The 20942-nt window shown below is 31.1% G+C and overlaps 2 protein-coding genes across 12 annotated transcripts in view; both read left to right on the top strand.

The window, feature by feature from the left end:
* LOC144478627 (uncharacterized) overlaps positions 1–10035 on the top strand; it is a 57288-nt gene extending 47253 nt beyond the window's left edge. For all 10 annotated transcript variants that reach the window (XM_078196680.1, XM_078196688.1, XM_078196687.1 and 7 more), the window contains 3 exons: positions 700–1134; positions 1809–2282; positions 2683–10035. In XM_078196680.1, the coding sequence (XP_078052806.1) occupies positions 700–1134; positions 1809–2282; positions 2683–2754 (981 nt within the window). In that variant the 3' untranslated portion in view covers positions 2755–10035. The remainder of the gene's footprint in view (positions 1–699; positions 1135–1808; positions 2283–2682) is intronic.
* Positions 10036–14932: 4897 nt separating this feature from the next.
* Positions 14933–20520, top strand: LOC144468181 (CLK4-associating serine/arginine rich protein). Of its 2 annotated transcripts, XM_078177469.1 has the most exons (14): positions 14934–15274; positions 15607–15704; positions 16560–16735; positions 16813–17028; positions 17106–17281; positions 17373–17446; positions 17532–17873; positions 17995–18438; positions 18507–18617; positions 18697–18745; positions 19564–19627; positions 19691–19796; positions 19944–20204; positions 20295–20520. In XM_078177469.1, exons 1-14 carry the CDS (start codon positions 15143–15145, stop codon positions 20311–20313), a joined length of 2268 nt encoding a protein of 755 aa, XP_078033595.1. In that variant the 5' UTR covers positions 14934–15142; the 3' UTR covers positions 20314–20520. The 2 variants fall into 2 exon arrangements, with proteins under 2 accessions (XP_078033596.1, XP_078033595.1); XM_078177470.1 differs by lacking the exons at positions 19944–20204; positions 20295–20520 and having other exon boundaries at positions 14933–15274; positions 18697–18749.
* Positions 20521–20942: the final 422 nt, after the last annotated feature.

Raw genomic sequence — 20942 nt, 5'->3', positions numbered from 1 at the left:
AGGTACCCTCGTATGACACAGATTCAAATAAGCTGTATATTTCATGTATTCATGACGAAAATTAATAGCTAAAATACGAATCTGTAAGGACACTATATGAATTTAAAAATTTCTTTGTATTATTGTCGACTTATTCAAATTATTGAAAGAAGAAATATATTCTCGTGAAGCTTATGTTTCTTGCTATTCACTGCATTTATATAATATGTATATTTTATGTATATTATATACTCTCATGAAAGTAAGAAGTTGAAAAAATGAATATTTCATGATCGCGTTATACGATGGTCACCTGAATGTTATAAAAATTGACAAAGTTTTGTCTTACACGCATCCGTATACAGGTTTTGTACTCAAAATTTATCGCTTTGTGGAATATCTTTAAATTCTTAATTTACAAGCCGCACAAAAGACGATCAATTTTGATCTGGGAAAGGATTTACTTTTCATATGCGAAGGAAGTACATTTGATTTGCTAACGAATGAATAAGACTTACAGAAGGGTTCATTTGATTTCGGTTGTTTGATAAATGATTCGTTTGAAATAGAGAAAAGTGAATACAGTCTACGAAAGCATTAATTTGTAGTGCAGAACCTGTTTGCGGTCGTGAACCACAAAGGATTAATATAAATCGTTTGTCACCAACGTGCCCCGACGTCAGAACATTCGAAACAAATAATGATACCGTGTACGCACAGGCACCGGATGGCGAAACGCAACCGAGCACAGAGGTTGACCTCTTCATTTCGACAGAGAAGATCATGGTTCTGAATACAGACTTGAAGGAGATCATGATGGATCATGCGTTAAGAACGATATCTTACATAGCGGATATCGGGGACGTGGTGGTGCTGATGGCGAGAAGACGATTCGTGCCGCACGAAGTCGAGGAAGCGCCGAAGATCAATCGAACACCGAAAATGATTTGTCACGTGTTCGAAAGTGAGGAGGCTCGATTTATCGCGCAAAGCATCGGACAGGCGTTTCAAGTGGCGTACATGGAATTCCTTAAGGCGAACGGAATCGAGGATCACAGTTTCGTGAAAGAAATGGATTACCAAGAGGTCCTCAATTCCCAAGAGATATTCGGCGATGAATTGCAGATGTTCGCCAAGAAGGAAATGCAAAAAGAGGTAATTCATTGTACTTGCTTTTCAGCAGTGTCGAAAACTGTCATTGCAAAGGGTCGCAATGATCAATCGACAGCGCAGTAATAATTGAAAATTCTATAATTACAGTTTACACTCACTTATCCCTTTATCTACCTTGAGTTTACTGTAATAGTCCTTTTAAGATCAAACATCAAAATTCAAGAAATTATTTCAAATTACAACTACCACAATTCTTGTTTAAGAGAAGATTATGTTCCTTCTTTTACATATAGCGCAGAAACTGGAAATTCTACTAATAGACTTCTAGTAAGGAAAGTCGGTCAATAGGTATCATAAATCTGTCATAATAAATTAATCTGCAAAAGATAGTACAAGGAAAAGTCAGCAGCATCCTACCACTTGCTGTTAGGCAATGTTTTATTCTAATATACCGATTATTTTAGCAACCGGTATTATAAATAAAAGAAATTTTTTCTAGAAGATGATGAAATAACTTTAATGTAGTTTTAGACATTTTAAGAGTATGGGTAGATCATTTATAATTGATGATTATTTTGTTTCGTTATTTTTTTCGATGCGAATAGATTACGAGATCAATACATATTACTTGTCTTACAGAAATCGGTGGAAAATCTTCTCTCTGTCTATGACCATTTATCAATAATATCTAATACGAGTGTTTTATTTATCCACAGGTGGTGGTACCAAAGGCGAAGGGAGAGATATTAGGTGTGGTGATTGTCGAGTCTGGATGGGGCTCCATGCTGCCAACGGTGGTAATCGCGAACCTGGCACCAGCTGGTGCGGCAGCACGTTGTGGACAGTTAAATATTGGTGATCAGATAATAGCAATCAACGGAGTCTCGTTAGTTGGTTTACCACTCTCCACTTGTCAGACTTACATCAAGAATTCGAAAAATCAGACAGTTGTCAAGTTAACCGTTGTTCCGTGCGCGCCAGTAGTCGAGGTGAAAATCAAGAGACCCGACACCAAGTATCAGTTAGGATTTAGTGTACAGAATGGAGTAATATGTAGTCTATTGAGAGGTGGGATCGCTGAAAGGGGCGGTGTTCGAGTGGGCCATAGAATCATTGAAATCAACAATCAAAGTGTCGTTGCCGTACCGCACGAAAAGATCGTCAATCTTCTTGCCACATCAGTCGGAGAAGTACGTACATTTTCGTTCAATATAACTCCGTAAACTAGTTGGATTTACTCTTATTGAAATTAACTTATTTATTGTTGCTTTAGGCCAAAAACGGCCAAAACAGTAAGTCATGACAGAAATGAAACATTTCTTTTTAATGTTACAAAATGTAACGTAGTTCGCTTATGAACTTTCCGAGCACGTTTCTTGTAGATAAACCTTGATCTTTCTTCAATTATAATTGAAATAAGTAAGATCTTGTACAAACTCTGAACTTTTACAATACAATAGGTATTTCTCTGTTTTTAATTATCAAATATTAGAAGTGTCCAAACCATGAAACTATGAGAAAGCATATATCAATTGTACTAATCATTTTGGCAACCATTACAATAATCTCCATTTTTATTCTGTATTTCAGATACTAATGAAGACGATGCCCACATCGATGTTTAGGCTGTTAACTGGCCAGGAGTCTCCAGTGTATATATAAGCGTTTGGTTACCTGGCTGATATGCGTAGTGAACAGACAATACATTCGCCATCCATTACCAAACTATTCACTACTTTACTCTCTGTACAGATTTATTCGTCGCAGATCGCTTTCTGTTCGGATTCTTACGGAATTCTATTCGTATACTCTCACCAGCTCCTGCTTAGCAAAGCAACAAAAACTTACGTAAACACGTTGCGACAAACATTAATATATTGAATATTTACATAAAACAGAAGAATATATATACACGTAATATATACATAAATATTTTATTTATGAATGGGATTCTCGGTGTCTGTCTTTCAATTAACTAGTCGAACACATAAATGCGATAACACCGATTAAACATGAAAAGAGGTCTTTTAGTTAACTCTTTTTTTTAATTGTCATTCTTGTATGCACTCTTATGACAAATGAACTAATTTAAAATAATTGGTTTCGATAATTTAAAAAAAGAAAGAAACAAATATATTTAAAGCACTGACGTTTAATATTTTATATTATCTCATTGTCTTTGAGAAAGATGGCTGCTTCCAGGTTTTATCAACATAAATTCGAAAACCAGACTAATTTTTATCATTTATATGAAAAATGAGAGACTCTACAACTCATAATAACATATATTTTTATATGTTGCAATGTTGTATAAAAATATAGCATAATTTCACTTCATACTAGTCAGCTCTACTCCTGGCTTATAAAAAAATGTGTTCAAAATATGTAAAAGAAAATAAAAAAGATAATGTAAAGTCCATTGGGATTTGGGCTGCGTCAGCCAGTGCGAATACATATTTGTAAATCAAAATAATTTTGATTGTAAAAGCTATAAAGTGAGAACAATACTGTGAAGTATATATTGCACCTTCTTCTACTTCGAATCTTTGGTTTATTACAACGAATGGCGTTTATGTTAATATAACATAACTGTATAACCATCTTTCTCAAAATGCTATGTGTAATCTGTAGACTATGGATATTATGCATTTATCGAAAATGTTTGTGTGCAACATAGCAAAATAAGAACCTAAATAAAATTTTTGTTTTAGCTTTATCTAATAAAAATGTATTTCTAAAAATGTGTAAACTTCATAAACATCCGCAGTATTTTTAGTATTTTTATTTTTTTGAAATTGAACGATTGTTAAAATTCTTTTCACGTAAAACCTAATGCAGCGTATAATAAGTTAAATATTTTCGTAAAATTGATGTAATTAGTAGAAAGAAGAATACATACAAAAAGAAGATGAACCATTGATTAAATAGATTTCATGGGCAAATCTTACTTAAAATGTGAGACAATTTGAGTTTCCTCTAAATGAAATCAGCATTGAGAATCACATTCCATACCCGGTAAGAAACGCAAAGTATGCAATGCACACGATTATACATAGCACAAAGCTCTTTATCAACGTTAGAGCAGGGCTGGAATTTTCTGTACATTACATAGTTAACGATGTAGTATGTTTCTACGTGAGCCTTTACATATTTTGTTGGCTCCAGAAAAATGGATTCACATCGTTTACTTAATCATTTTTATCGTCGGGTTCGCGATGCCCTAGTATCTTAATTTTTACATAAATTAAGACCTATTATCGATTAGTTGATATTTTCGATGCGTCGTCTCGTGATAAGTGTCACGGTAGTTATACGGAAGAGTACTCCGTAATATTTTACTTTTATCGAAGCACTTTTTACTGTAACTTTTTTTTGTACGACTATCTCTGTTGATAGAGGATCGCTTTCCGCAATTAGTAGCAATACCTTGAATTGGACAATGTTGCGCACCAATTTAAAGAAAAGAAAAATTGCAAGAAATTCGGCCGCGATCATTTGATCACAAACATATTTTCATAAGGTTTGTCAATATCATTTTAATTTTAATATAAGTATGATCTGGTAAATGCTTATAGATTAATTCTACTGCTTTTCAAAGCTAGAAAGAATAAATAATGACAAGAACTGTTTTAATATCTTTAATTTTAATAATTTATTTTCTCTGAACAGAAATATCTGTAATGTATTAAATATCGTAACATATTTAGTACCGTCATAAAGAAATCTCACTTTTTGGTAAAGTATTTTATTTACAATCAATATGTATATACATATGATATTTTATTTAAAAAAAGGTTACACAAGGATTTCTGAATATTCTTTCCACACTGTACGCATTTAACAGATTACTACTGTGGTGTCGACTAACATGTTTATGACTTACGTTTGAAATTTAAACATGATGTTTAAAACCACAAAAAATTTCATTTCAATGGTAATTTATGAGAAATGGTAATAAGTGTTTGAAAGATTCCTGCTACTTTTGAATCTTTCTTCTTAGAAGCTACATTTTTCCAACGCTTGTAACAAACACTATTAATAACTACCGGAGTAATTCTATGATCTACAAAGCAACATCTCTTTGTAACATACTGCGTAAAATTAAACGCACTTATTTTTATTACTATTGAACGATGATGTTCAGTGAAAATCGTCGGTTGTAAGAAGCAATATTATTAACTATGTCATTCTTTCATCGTTAATGTAACCAAACGAGAACAATCTCAATTAAATAATTGTATGTACAAGCATTTTACGATTACCATATGATTAATATGTTCTTACATACTTGATTATCTAGAAAAAAATACTCTCTAACGTGTCGAAATACGTAATCAGATTAAACAAAGAGAAAAAGGGAAAGTGTACCGGTCTCGCTTTTGTGTAATATTGCGACTGAAAGATCATTAGAATTAACGAACGGTGATCAAGAGAATGTTAGTGCGGAGAGGAGTTCTCTTCTATGTAAATACCGCGAATTCTATTTAATTCTAGGTTTCCTCTATTTTGTGCTAAAAGTTTTCCACTTTTTGCTTCAGCCGTCGATGGGGTACGATTTAAAGATTTCTAACAGGAGTTTGATAAAATTTCAATGCCAAAGTACATTAAGCAAGAACTTAAGTGCGACGATACGTCGAAACACGTAATTTTCCCGAAACCTGTAAGGTGATGAACGCATCACTTGTAATTTTTTTTCATTGTGCATTTCAGCTTTCTACAAATTATAATCGTCCTTCTTAAGCATGAACGTTTTGTATGGTGTACTATTTGATCGTGTGTCTTAAAGTAATAAGGCAATTCTCAGTATTTATATGTAGAAATGGACACTAACAATTGAACACTAAAGCTAAGAGGAGAAGGAAATCTGTATTTGTATTATTTTTTTGTTTCTCACTGTTACTGTTTTGCAATTATATTTTTATTTTGGTTAATAATTTTATAAGAAAATTATTTACTTTTTTCTTAATGGTTAGAGTAACTCCACTTTGTTCCTATTATTTAATATACAGGATGTGAAAACATGAATGGAGAGAATAACAAATATCTCGGATATGTATCCAGGTAATTCAAGGTTGACTCAAACAAAATATTTGCTTTTAAATGTGTGTCTAAAAAATTATGACCTTATCCATATGTAAGCACTAATTATAATGCTGTTATTGTTTGTAATACATAATAATGCACAGCAGCTCTATGAATATTTACAAATACGTACATATGAGGAAGCAGAAAAAAGTATTATAAGTTTAGGACAGGATCGGCATTATTCGTGTCACACAAAAAATGAAATGCGAAAGATTGATCGAGTTCCTTGCTACAAGTTAGTACCCTTGTATCTCGATTTTTAAGGCGTCCTTTTACGTAAACTATACGATACACATTCTGCACTGTACGTAAATAAATAATTGTACATTAATAAACATTTCCTACTAGAGATATATTATTTTATATTATTTTGATCTTAGTTTAATTGAATTATGAACAAAAAATTAAATATTATCATGCACACATTTAAATAATTCTTCTTTGACTTTTCAATTATTCCGAATATACATTGCATGATGAATAAGCTGGAAAATCGTATATCAATCCTTTTGATGTTTAATTTTCTTCCCTTATTTTGATGGATTTATTATATGATTTATAATAAACAAATTAAAATATATTCTCTATGTCAATCGAGACGCAAGTGTACTTAATATTTGACAGTATACAATGGTTTTAAATGATTTTAATTCTTACGTCATTCATGTATGTAATATATTAGGTGCAATTACTTGGATGATCTTAAGAGAATAAACAATTAAAGTTATATACATATATATTCAATTAAAACTGTTAAATATACAATAATTAATTTCTTTAAAATCATCGATTAATTTTATCAAATATTTCATATGATGAAAAATCTTCATGTTAGTACCCTAACAAAAGTTCTTTTTAATAAAACTGTATTATATATTTTTCAGTAATTCGTTACAAAGTTTATTATATTCATTTAAAAAAAAAATAAAAATTTACGTTACAAGCATAGTTCGATTAAAATAAAGCAATTCCGGTGTTTTATATCTAAAACCATAATGGTAATCTTCGCGTTAAAAACATTTAGAACCATCGAATTTTGTCATTAATATTTTATTTGCAATACGAACTATTTCAATAACAAAACCTGTTCACTTATGTGAGACAATCTACGTGCGTATTTTACATTTCAGGTCCAAAATAAACTGAGTTATGTTCATATACTACATAATAAATAAAAATAATGTTAAAATTTTTATTCAATGACGGTTAAACTCTAAATTGAAATTGTAATACTCAATATTTGATTTGCTGGTTTGCAGTCAGTTTTGTTGGCAAATTTTGTTCGAACTACTTCCGCATCGAGCTCGATTACTAGATAGCTCTCAAGGCTATCTATTTTTATCACCAAATAATTAAAACTTTTCTGGTTGCGCGCTAGGCTCGAGCTTTGTCAACAAAATTTAATATGCAAATTCCTAGCACAACGACGACACGTTTTTTTAGCAACGCATATCTTATAATCAGTTTCACAGCCTTTTGCTCGCACACGTATATTTGGCAAAATCTGTTTAGCTTTGACTGACTGGGCAATAAGAAACTATTTTTTTATGCGTGTTCAAACATTAAAGAAAAAAAAAAAAACGCAAGCCTGATTGGGGACCATGGCCAACAAAATTGTCAATCAAAGAACTGGTATTACAAATGTCGTGGGAGTTGATACTTAATAATTACTTAACAAACGTGTGTTTTGACGAACTATTTAACGAACGATATTTTACTAACGAGAAAACAAAAATTGAAAAGATTTGTTGGTATATACTATAAAATATTCCGAATCTTTTTACCCATATTGGATCGAACTGTTTTATTATTTTCACTGGTGAAAATACAGAAATCGTTAATATACGAACAAAGAAATATAATAATTCAAACAAAGTATTACTTTACACTACTATATCTACTCTAACTTTAACAACAGTTGATAAATTTTGAGAATAATGTGATAAACCTTGAAATACCTATATGCAAATGTATGCACGACTTACTCTTACATTTTACTCTTAATATTCTAGTATAATTTCCAACATAAATATTTTCTATATTTAGAAGAGATAAACAATAGTGACAGCAGATACGCTAAAGCGGAAAATAATTGAAAAATTGTACTGCTTGAAACATTATGCAATTATTGCACTTTAATATTATCTATTTTATAATAAAGAGTACAAGACAACAAAACAAAATTTACTGTTTTGAAAAGAATTGAATTTTTTTAAAATACTTATTACGTAATGTGTAAATTAGTAATCTTTTTAAATTCTAAAATACAAATTCTATTTTATAATTAGGTTCAAATATTAATATTTTTATTTCCTTATATTCAAGATTCATTTCATAAACGTATCTTGTTAGATAAAAATTGTAGGATATATAAAAACTATAAATCATAAGTTGTTCCTATCTGAAAATAAATTGTAAAGTTTTCATTTCTTCATTTTATTATGATAACTTGTTCTGTACTTGCATAATGTTTCGAGCGGTATTTAGAGAGTAACAAAACGTTGAACTCAAAAATGATATATTACAAGTGTTGAAAGAACGTTCCACCTATAAATTAGTTTACAAATTTCAAATTACAGTATCTTAATTTTTAAATTTATCATTTCTTAGCGAGTTAATTTTGCTTTCGTAATTGTTACGGTATGTAGGACATACATGGATCGTGAATAGTAAACGTTAGTAAATGTTACAAATCATTTTCAATGACCAAATAGTGCGGAGTTATTTCCGAAAGCTGAAACAAATAATCTTTTTACACTCTACACGAGATATAACTATATTAATTAAATAGCAACATACTATATCTATATAAGCCGCGCCATGAAGCTTTATTAATTCTAAAAATCAATGCGTTACACTAATCTAAAAAGTGCGTTCATAGTGAATTGAAAAAAAAAATAATAGTCAGCTTGAATTTTAGATGGAAGGGCGCAGATTGATCAAAATTTGTTTTCTTCCTTGTAGAGTTTAGGCATCGCTTGCTATGTTATACTGTTCTCTTATAATACTAATTGAATATATAAGGTGTCGTTGAAGCTCCAGTACAGTCTCGTAAGGATCGATTCTGTATGAGAAAATAAATGAAAGAGCGAAAAATAACATTTCTTTATTTAATGTCTTTTAATCGATATTGGGTGTTCTATCTTATTTAAAATTTAGATATACCGTTACATTAAACAAATAAGTCGACAGATATGAATAAATCCGTATTTTAATAACGATACTTCTTGAAACGAGGCTCTGTGTAAATACAATATTTTCCAAAACCGACGCCTCGATACACAGAAAATGTTATTTTTCCATTATATTTCAACTTATTCTTCTCATACAGTCTCGGTCTATTTGGAATTGCACCACTACTTGAATATTACCATATACAGGTCGTTTCAAAATTTTGCGATCGAATTTGGTCAACATGTTGTATGAACGAAATAGAAAAAAAGTGTATCATCAATTTTGAAAATTAAGAATTATGTCTATGAAACAATTATTTACGATCAATCGCAATATCTAATATTATTTATTAAGGGTCGAACACAAGAAAAATGCACAACATTTTTATTAGATACGTGTGCGACCACGTACATATATGTTTATATTGATAATTACAAATCTATGCCTACCGCATCGATTCATTTTTATGATCTCAGTTAACAAATGTAACTCGAACGGCTAAGCCGCATAAACATATTTCTATATTATCAAAACATTTCTTTTCTTATCTCGAAGTCATACAGTGCGCTAACAAAGTTCGATAGCTCAGCTTTGACCGACCTGTACACTTTGCATGTACTGTTGTTCTAATAATGTTGTGTAATTATAAAGATCAGCCAAGTACACTATTTTTAATATCGTGAAGGAGTAATTTTCTTCCTCGTGTTGATTTAAATAGCATAACTCCTTCACGAGCGCGTTCATAAGATAGTTAAAGAGAAAAGCCTTAAACAAATTTAAAGAGTTCACCCTTGATCAGTAAAGTGTAGACAGCGTGTTACATATCGCATATCATAATTGAATGTAGAACGAGATAAGCGTATAACACATACATATACATATAATAGAAACGCACCGTGTCCTTTCTCGTAAGAAGAGCAAGTAGATACCCTTTTGGTCGCTTTCTTCTAGAAAAAAAAATCCAATTTAAATGCAACGCTACGCCTTGATGGGAAATTTCAATGTTACCGTCTTAGTAAATAACTGCCAAACTCTTCGTTACATATGTAGAGTAGAACGTGATGAAGTTTCTTAAGATTCTCGAACGTTTCTTTGCAACTGAATCTTCCACGATTTATAAATGCAACCATGAAAGTACCACAGAGCTTGCAACGTCCAGTTCTCGTGTTTTCATTTGGAAACGTGGAAATGTTACGCAATCTTAAATGTTATTCGAACAGTGAACTGTTTTCTTGGCTAGCTACGTGTTACATACATTAATCGTATATTGTTAAAAAAAAAAGAATGATCCTACAAAACATGCGAAATAGATTGTGTCATACTTTTTTAGGGGTCTGCGGTTCTCGTCGAAGCGACGAGAGCTTGACAGAGCATGCGAAAATAAGGAAATTATTCATCTCCGAGTTTCCGATCACGAACAAAATGTGATCGGAAATACATCAGTGTTTATAAATTTCGTTTCGAAATTTAAATAATAAATTAAATAAATGCTTGTGTATCGTAATTTCAGGATTACCAAAAAAGAAAAAAAAAACGAAGAAAGAAAGGAGATCTTTTTATTTTATCGTAATGTTGTTTCTTTCGATGTATTCAGATTTTTCTTTGTTTCCCGTGCGAATTTCTGCTCTCTAATCATTTATTTCGCAACTATAGTATAAGTATTATTGATAATATTCATGGTTACGCGATTGAGAGAATGATTATCGAATTCATACAGATCGAATCTCTGTTCCGCAAAAGTATGACGCAAACTATCTTAAATATACTGTATATGTGCATATTAGAAAATTTGTACACGTGTACTGATTAAAGCAAAGAAAGTGTTCACGAGGGAAATGTTGGAAGGCGACGTTTTTTCGGGTTTACGGAGACGCGTTCGAAAGGGTTGATGATAGAGAACGCGGCATTCTCGGATGCGTTAGATACATATTAGATTAACAGTAATGAAATGAATTTTGGCATGGAAATTTTTATCCATATATTTGGCGATCGAAGGAATGGTACGAATAAAATATATGGGATCAAACAATATTGTTTATATTGGGTGGCCGAAATTTATCTAGTCATTACGCTAAGAGTAAGGACGAGTACGTACATGCGTATGTATATACAGTGTGTGCGTGTATGTGTGTGTGTTGCCCGCGTCTATATACATACACACACGTGGAACGTATAAATACGTACGTATATGCAGGCTATAGATAAAAAAAAAAAATATAAATATAAATATAAATGCAAATATAAATATGAACATAAATATAAATACAAATATAAATTATAAATACAAGATATAAATATAAATAACAAACGATAAAAATGAAGTGAAATACTCAGCCATCGCGAGCGCCACCCTGACTGAATGTGTCTAGCCACATTTTAATAAATAACAATTTGCAAGTAACGTTATTGTCGACCTGACCTTGCGTGATTATTGTGAGCGAACATCATCTTGATAGAATCGGCTATGCTTCTCCCGTTTACCTTTCTTTCCGTTATGAACAAAATGTTATTCAAATAAAACTCGTATGAAATTATAATAGTAGCCTGTGAAGATGCGCAAAGGCGTGCAAAATATTAGGTTCAAAACAGTCTTCCCATGGACACCATGTAGTCTTGTGAATTAGACGATTGTCATTAAAATTAGTATTTTCTCGCTGAAAAATTCGTTGACGATTCTGTGTCGCCGAACGGTATCGAAATTCTAAAATGAGACTCCTACGATACGAGAACGAATCTAAAAGAAACGACCGCGAAGAAACGAAGAATAATAAATTTTGTTTGCGGGACTAACTTGAGTCTAATAAATTGCATCGCTTGCGTACTATCAGCGTCATGTTCCGTTCAAAATTACACGTCGAATGCGCAAAAGAGATACGTGGTCTTACAAAGTATGTATATTACGTCGTGGTATTTGCCGCGACAACGTATTGAAAGTTATTTCAAGAAAATCGTTACAAAAAAAGAATAATATTATTAAAATATTACAAGTTAGAAACGGACGATGTTTCTTATGGTCGCTTGTATAATATAAAATATATATATAAATACATAAAGATACAAATATTATATTAAAGCTACAAGAAATCCCCGAATGCGAATTGTTATTGCAACGCATATTTAAAAAGTATTCGCTTTCGAATATTACTGTAAGGGGCTTTGATACATTGAACTACTCATAGAACATTCATATTTAAACAAAGATGAACGAGCACACACACTTTTATTACGCTATCCCCACTCTCTTCGGTTGTCGCGAGCAAGGAACAAGAAGCCGTTTATATAAGAGGGTTCGATTACGATATCGATCATTATGGAAAAATTGAGGTGAACGTTATACAAAAAAAAACGTGTCGCAAATCGAAATGCTCGTGTTGTAGCGAATAGTACAGTTTCGTGTGTCCAGATAACAAATTGTTCTTAAAACTTGCAGCTCGCAATACGAAAAACAAAAAGTAAAAAAAGAATGTCGCAATGTTCAAGATTACTTACTGATAAAATCATTGTCAATAAGAGAAGCACGGAAATTAATTTTACTAAGACTTCAAATCGAGACAATTATACATAGCTTTTTATATACAATCGTAAAATTCCATTTACAGCAGAAGAAATCGCAAGTGAACGTAAACGCGCCGCAACGTTTCATTTATAAGAACGTATAATATACCGGGTGTCCGCGTTTACGAATGCAAACGGATCGTTATCCCCTAAAGTGTTTGCGCTATAGAGGAAAAAAAACTTTTTGGCAAATGCGATTTTTTTATATTATCAACAGAAACCAAAAGTTTATATTACAAAATTATATAAACCTTTGAGAGATCATGCTCCATTTCGCCTAAACGCGGGCATACTGTATGCATTTAAGTCATATTAGTTAGTAAAAGTTTCTTTAACGTTAATAAACAAATCTCGAGAGCTGTCGGATTTATAATACTTGAACCAAAATATGGAGTGCGAACTTTGCTGTTTTCAATCTTCTTTTTCTTTTGGCCAGTTTGATGAATTTTTACATAAAAGCAGTCCTTTTAAAATTACACGATACGTATTTCTTTGTTTGTCCTTTGTGAAAGAAAACAACAGAAACTACCTTGTAGAGTTTAAGAAAAGAAGTTCAATATGGAGTGATTTTACATTTCTTACAAATACGTTTTCATTCATGAAAATAATTTTGTGTCATATAATATTTATATCTCATATTGACTAATTTAATTTATTGATCTAATAATATTGACTAATTTTATTTTCAATATATTTTTAAAACTTGAAATTGAAGACTGAAGAGCAGTTTCATCTCCAAAGAAATATACGTCAAATTTGATCTTTGACTCTACTCTTATGTAAAACTTCATAAAAAATTGGCGTGCTACACTCACGAAGTATTCCACGTTGGAATGACTTTTTCTCGAAATTTCTGAATTTGTCCAAGTAAAGTACATTTAATTGAATACAGTCGAGAGCGCATTGAATTGTCTGTTGATTGCAACATTGATTTGATATGTTAATTTTTATGGGGAGTTTTATAATAGCAACAGGACGTCAATGTAAAAGGAAGAAGATATGAATTTTCAAACGATCACTGATCGTGCAAAGTCAGTACGAACGATAGACGCAACATTACTTTAAGCAAATCGTTGGTAAGATAATCTAAACGCAACCATTTGTAACGTCTATAAGTGATAAATTATACCTTATACATAATTAGAGCTTGCGCTGTAGCTTCATCAGTCATGAAAGACACTACAAGATATCGTGACTGTCTATATCAATGTTTGTGAGTGTACTATAAGTTATAAATTATAAGTGAACTACTGAATGTGTACATGGTAATATTATACTAGTCCATATTAAGATAATAATAAAATGTAATTTTGAATTCAAATTCTAAATTCGTCTAGATTAATATATCAAGTGCGCCCCTATTTTATTGCTTTATTCGAGTAAGAAACATAGAAAGGCATTGAATTCGAATTAGAAAATTACAATATGCTGAAACATGAACACATAAAAATCTTGAATGCAAAAATTGTTCAAAACGTTATATACATATAGTACTGAATCGTTGAAATCTTGATTTACTTTTAGGAATTTTTACTTCTTACAATGAAAGTCTAATATTTGTGTAATAATTATTTTCTTACGCAGTGACTTTGGCAAGGTCGTGTGTCATATAAACAATTGTATGCATTCTTAAATGTAAATATTCTACTCATTAATATTCATGAGTTTATATATAACTTGAATAAATTGAAGGAAATGATTTTATCTAACATGCTTTATTTTCTTTATAGTACTGTCTAATACTATTTTTAATAAATTCATCAACTTCGTTTATTAATTTCTTTAAAATGTATTATTTATGTGCCATCTATCATCCATTATTCCTGAGCAAAATGTAATTAAATCAATAATTATGTTGTAACTTTAATATATCATCTAGCTATACCAAGCACTGTGTATAAATATAACTGCATTTTCTGTTCAATAGATTTTCAGTTTTAACTCGTTTTAAATATCGCAACTACAGGCTATAGTACACCTGACAGTGGCAGCACCAATCAGGTGTTACAAGCCTAGTCTCTACTCTATATTGTCAGTGTGCTAGTCGTGGTAGTGGTGTCGTGGATCATATTTTCTGAATACGGAGTTACATAGCGCTTGTGGTAAAATGCAATATCTACCTCGCGGGAGAAAAGTCGGTTAATTAATATTTTTTTTTATTCTTCGTGTAGGACCGTTAACCACGTAAAAGTTCCTTAATAAAATCAGTAATTCGCGTGTTGTTTTGTCATGTAAAATGAGCTTTTCCGTGAAAAAAACAGGTGGTAGAATGTGGCATGAAGCGCGAAAACAGGAAAAGAAAATTCGTGGGATGCTGGTGGATTATCGTCGCCGAGCTGAACGACGACGAGATTACTATGAAAAGATCGTAAGATATACAATTAAATAATAACCATGTGTTATTTTAATAACATTTTACGGTGTTCATATTCTTCGATGGAAAGTGTAACTTTCGTGATTCTTTTGGTTAACCTCAAAATTTTACTCTCTGGTTTTTATCGATGATTGAAAAAAATATGTAAAATCTTTTAAGATGTAAAATTATACGCAGTAATGCATAACAATTTCATTGCAAAATGATTAATTTTTGTATTTAATGATTTGATATAAAAGATGTTATACGAGAGATGTATGTATATCTAATATTGAAATCTATATTGGAAAATGTTTATTTTTATTGCCAAATGTATGTTTTTGTAGAAATCAGATCCTACACAATTTCTACAACTACATGGGAGACCATGTAAAATCCATTTGGATCCTGCAATAGCAACGGCTGGCGATAGCCCAGCAAATATGTAAGTTAAAGTGTTATAATGAATATTAATTGAATGCACCAACAGGGAAAATATTTATTATTATCATTATGCCCTAGATGATAACTTATGCAAATAAAATTATGAACTTAAATATCATACATCGTGTGATCCTAAACTTAAAATTTATATGTATGATAGTACTTTTAATGCACATTCTTCCAACGACAGTGTCACAAAAATAAAATGTGTCTGTGAAACATTCATTATTACAAGTAGTAAATTTACAAGATATAAAAATGTCATATATTAGTCTAAAACTGTAAATCAATTTTTAATTTTATCTCTGTTTGATTACAAAAAAAAAGTAAATGTCATTTAGCTCCTTCATGCTAGAAGCACTCGTGTATGTACATATAAAGAATGAAACATAATCTCAAATTTTTTAAATTTATTACATACAAAGAATAAAATTATATACATATAAAGGATAATATTATATATGTGTAAAGAACAAAGCATAATTCTAAATGTTTAAAATTGTTTTTTGTTAATTTAGTTTGTGTCAGAATTGGGTATAGTGCTAAGGGGTCAGTGAAATTTGATCATAAAATAAAAAATTCATTTTTTTAATAAAATACTCTTACTACTGCATTTTGTACTTTATTTAATGAATTGACTTAAACCTTAATCAGCCTGAAATAAGAAACATTACTAAATATATATATAAACCTAACATAGTGAAACAATATATGAAATTAATAGAGAACGGTCAAGTAGATTATAATTTTCATTTACATCCCTACTAGTGAGATTAATGTCTATATGCATGTAAAGGAACAAATAAAACATATAAGTATAATATATGGAGGAACAATATGTGTATTACATAAATAGGATGCCATGGCAAGGAAATGAAGACAATCTTATTGACCGTTTTGATGTGCGTGCTCATCTTGATTGGATACCAGAAGCACCAGATTCTATCGATGTAGATATTGCTCTTACTAGTGAAGATAGACATATCAATTATGAACGTTATCGTATAATCGTGCAAAATGAATTTTTAGGAGGTGGGGTATTACTACTATTTTGATGCCTCATATATCTCATTTTTCAAACTGTTGCTAATTAATAGTTTTCGATATAGTAACGGAAGAAAAGTTTCTACACCAAATACATTTGGAAGAACAATTTGGTTCATCGACCAAATTAGATGCTGCAAGAGACAAGAAAAAATCTAGTAACAATGTCGCCATTGGATACAATTATGACACAGAGGAGCCAATACCGGAAACAATAAAATCATTAGATACTGTTGTATCTGATGAAAAAGGAGATGATGAAGATAGTGATATTGATTTAGGTTTTATAAGCATTCTTTAAATAATTTCAAGCCCTTTGCATATTCTTATCAATCTAGATGCTCTTCTTCTTTTTTAGATATTTGCGTGGACGTTTCACAAATCGAGCCGTCGCAAGCACATGAGATGAATTTAGTAGCTCAAAAATATGGACTTTTAGGAGCCGATTACTTTAGTTTTCTAACACAAGATTTTGAAGAGGCAGAAACTTTGAGACAAGCACGTAAACAAGAAGAAGAGAAAGCTATGTATTCGGTAAAACAACTTTACATTATTCAGACATTGTTGTACAGTAAAAGAGAATCAGATACGATATACTATATGATATGATAATATATTTGTATAGGGTAGAAGATCACGTAGAGAAAGACGTGCATTTAGAGAGAAAAAGATGATTGGTCGAGTTATGAGTCCACCCAGGTAATTGTGTATGCTCTGGGTATAAAATTGTTTTCAATAAATTTAATAAGTCTAATTAAAAATCTTTTATTTATTTTGTTATTAGCTACGCAGCTAGAGAAAGTCCTGAATACAATCCCTATAGAAAATCTTCGTCGAAATCACGCTCAAGATCTACATCACCTGTAAATACTGGACAAATTACTTATATTACAAGCTTCGGCGGCGAAGAAGAAACTCATGGAAGCTCGTCCCACGTTACTTCTTCGAATTCAAGAAAAATTAATTATTCTCATCTTAGACGAAGAAGATCAGATAGTCCAATGCTTAACGAGAGAACAATAAATAGAAAATTTTCAAAATCAAGATCAAGAAGTTGTTCTCGATCTGTTAATAAACCAAAGTCTTATAGAAATCGTGACAGAAAACGAAGCACATCGAGAATGAGGTAAATTTCATGCTTTTACGTATTTATAGACTCATAATATAATCATCGTGAATAATTTTGATTTCCAATACAATACATAATTTGAGAACTACTTAAGATAGTTAAGTTATACGATTTCTAGATCAAGAAGAACACGTTCACGACATAGAAAAGTTACAAGATCTAGGACAAGAAGTCGTTCTAGACGTCCACGAAGTCGAAGTACATCCAAGTCCCGTTGCAGAAGTTTTAGCAGATCTCATTCACGTACAGTTTCGAGATCAAAAACAAGATCTAGGTCTCGTTCCCACGCAAAAAGATCTAGAAGTTTATCCTCAAGCAGTTCATCGAGGTCAAAGTCAAATTCAAGGTCAAGATCGAGATTACGATCGAAATCAAGATCCAAATCGCACAATAGAAGCCACTCGAGAGATAGTTATCGCCGAAGACATTATTCTCCATCAAAATCGGTATCTAAATCCCGATCCAGGACTAAATCTCAATCTAGATCCAGATCAAGATCAAGGAGCCAGACAAGATGCAAGCGATCCCGAAGCATTGAAAATAAAGCACAAACACTGCCAAGGTGAGGTGTATATTTATTTTTTTTATATAGAATTTGTAATATACTTATCGTATTCATTATAATACCAGATATTATGGTCGTCGTGGTAAATCGTCAAGTTTAGAATTAGAATTATCGGATAACGAAGACAAGGTTTCTATGGCAGCACCGAAACCATCCGCTAATAACACTTCGAGCATGTGAGTTAATGAAGAAGTTATACGTCATACGTCATTCATTTTTTGAATGAATTGAGGCCGAACTGTCTTAATATTTCAGGAGCAAGCCAAAAGCAGGGTTAAGTACAAATTCTGGTGGCGGACACAAAGTCAGTAAGAACCATAACACTTACTTAGTCACTAAAAGCACAGAGAATAAAGACAGTATATACTCTCTAATATATAACTACCCTCTCAACGAAGAACCTTCAGCAAGTGCAACTTGTTTTCATTCTGTTGGCAATATAAGGCGTTTATATTATATTTCACATTCCATATTTTATTACTTTGATGAGATTCAGTTTCACGTATTTGTTGATAGGATACCATAAAGAATTTGAATTTCATTCATGCTAAAATGTTGATCAATATTTTAAATTTCATTATCGCAATTATAACAACGTAAATAAATTTATATTAAGGTTATGAAAGAATTCAATTTTTTTAGAATTTTAATAAGAAAATTTTTTTAAACGGTATTGTTGTATTGGAATGGAAACATCAAATTTTTTGTGGTACAATTTCCTTCTTTTATACAAATAATGACATACGTGGATATTTTATTGTAGAATATATCCTATAATGAATTACGTTTTTATGTATTGAGATATATTAAAATATATGAATATAATATATGTGGTAGCATAACAAATTTCTGAACTATTAATATAAACATCATAGTATGTTTATGTATTATTTAATTCAAATCGATATCATAAGGATATTGGAAGTTATTTTGTTTAATTTCCTTGAACATTGTAGCTAAACATCTACAACGCGAATCTATGTTCAAATTATATTTTAAGCGGATAATATTAATAAATACTGTGATATTTATTTTGAAACTTCAGAAATATGTTATGCCCTACTATACATATTTTTGTAAAAATCGAGTTACGTTTAAAAGTAAAAGAGTTACGTATTTCAGTCACTGAAAATCACACCCCAGGAGCGGCTTAAGAAGAAAATGCAAGCCTTATTGAATAAACAATGTAAGTATAATCTTTTGCAGTAATTCGTTTTATATACACTATAATATTGTAATTGTATATCAGATAAAGCTGACAAGAAGGCCGAACAACTTAGGATTGAGAAAATGGAGCAACAGCGACAAGATCGAGAAGATGAAATTCGTGAAATGTCTTTGAAATTACGTAGAAAGTAGGTTGCATTATTTCTGTTTCACGATATTCATTGTGCTTGTTTACTTAATGATAAAATGTTCATATAAACATTTATTTTTATATAATGAACTTTTAACAAAGTTCAGTCATAGTTTTCTAAAACTACAATATCAACTGTTTTCAGGCAAAGGGAACGAAGACATCGATATGAAGGTCACAGTTCTGATTCACATTCCTCCGTATCACGCACACCAAGTCCCGGACGCAGCCCACGAATTATTCGACGCGATAGAAAAGAAAGAGACATGAGAGATTTTGAAAGTGATCGTGATCGAGAAAGAGACAGAGAGAGGGATAGACGAGACGATAGAGAAAAGTTTAGAACTGAATCTCGTCGAAGATATAGAGATTCGCCGATTCGATCTTTAAGTCCGAGGAGTAGCCGGTAAAAAATAAAAGCGATTGTTATACCATTATCTTTATTTTTAAAGCAACATGCTTATGACTATTTTCCAACTTTTTGTTCTTTTTTTAGAGGCCTAGTCGATTATTGACAACAAGTGTGTGTATGGTTAATCTTCCATTTAATGGACTTAAAATTTTATTAGACACTTCCTTATCGCATTCCTTCCGTAATGCTGCGAACAAAACAAAAAACACGAAACGTATGACATAATTTACTACTATTCTTTAACATTAATTAATATTGTTTAATATTACACTGCAAAGTAATAAATACAGTTGTTTCTTTACGCGCATCATTATTATCATACACAATCTTTATTTTTTAAATACTGCAGGTTAGTTAATAAGTAGTTTTAAGTAAAATAGAAAATAAATAAAATGTCAAACTGAAAGAGGTCTAATAATGATATGGACAATGTAGTTAATTTTGAGTTTGTTTTAATTTGTTTTCCTTAATGTATGTTGCATTATAAATTATTCAGAAATATAAAATATATATAACATGATAAAGTATACTAATATAAAGGGAAACTGACTGTCAAAATAAAAATAAATAATAGTTGCGGTTTATTATAAAATATAAACAGTACTGGCTTTATATATTTCATATTTATTAAGCATATACACTTTGCAATTATAATCCGTTATTAGCTTTATCATTATTTGCTATACATATTTTAGTTTTACGTGTTCTTCGTTTCTGATTATTACTTCATTG

This window comes from Augochlora pura, chromosome 3 (genome assembly GCF_028453695.1).
Source record: "Augochlora pura isolate Apur16 chromosome 3, APUR_v2.2.1, whole genome shotgun sequence".
Classification (NCBI taxonomy): Eukaryota; Metazoa; Arthropoda; class Insecta; order Hymenoptera; family Halictidae; genus Augochlora; species Augochlora pura.
The sequence above is the reverse complement of the archived record's forward strand: the minus strand, read 5'-3'. Positions and strand labels throughout refer to the sequence as shown.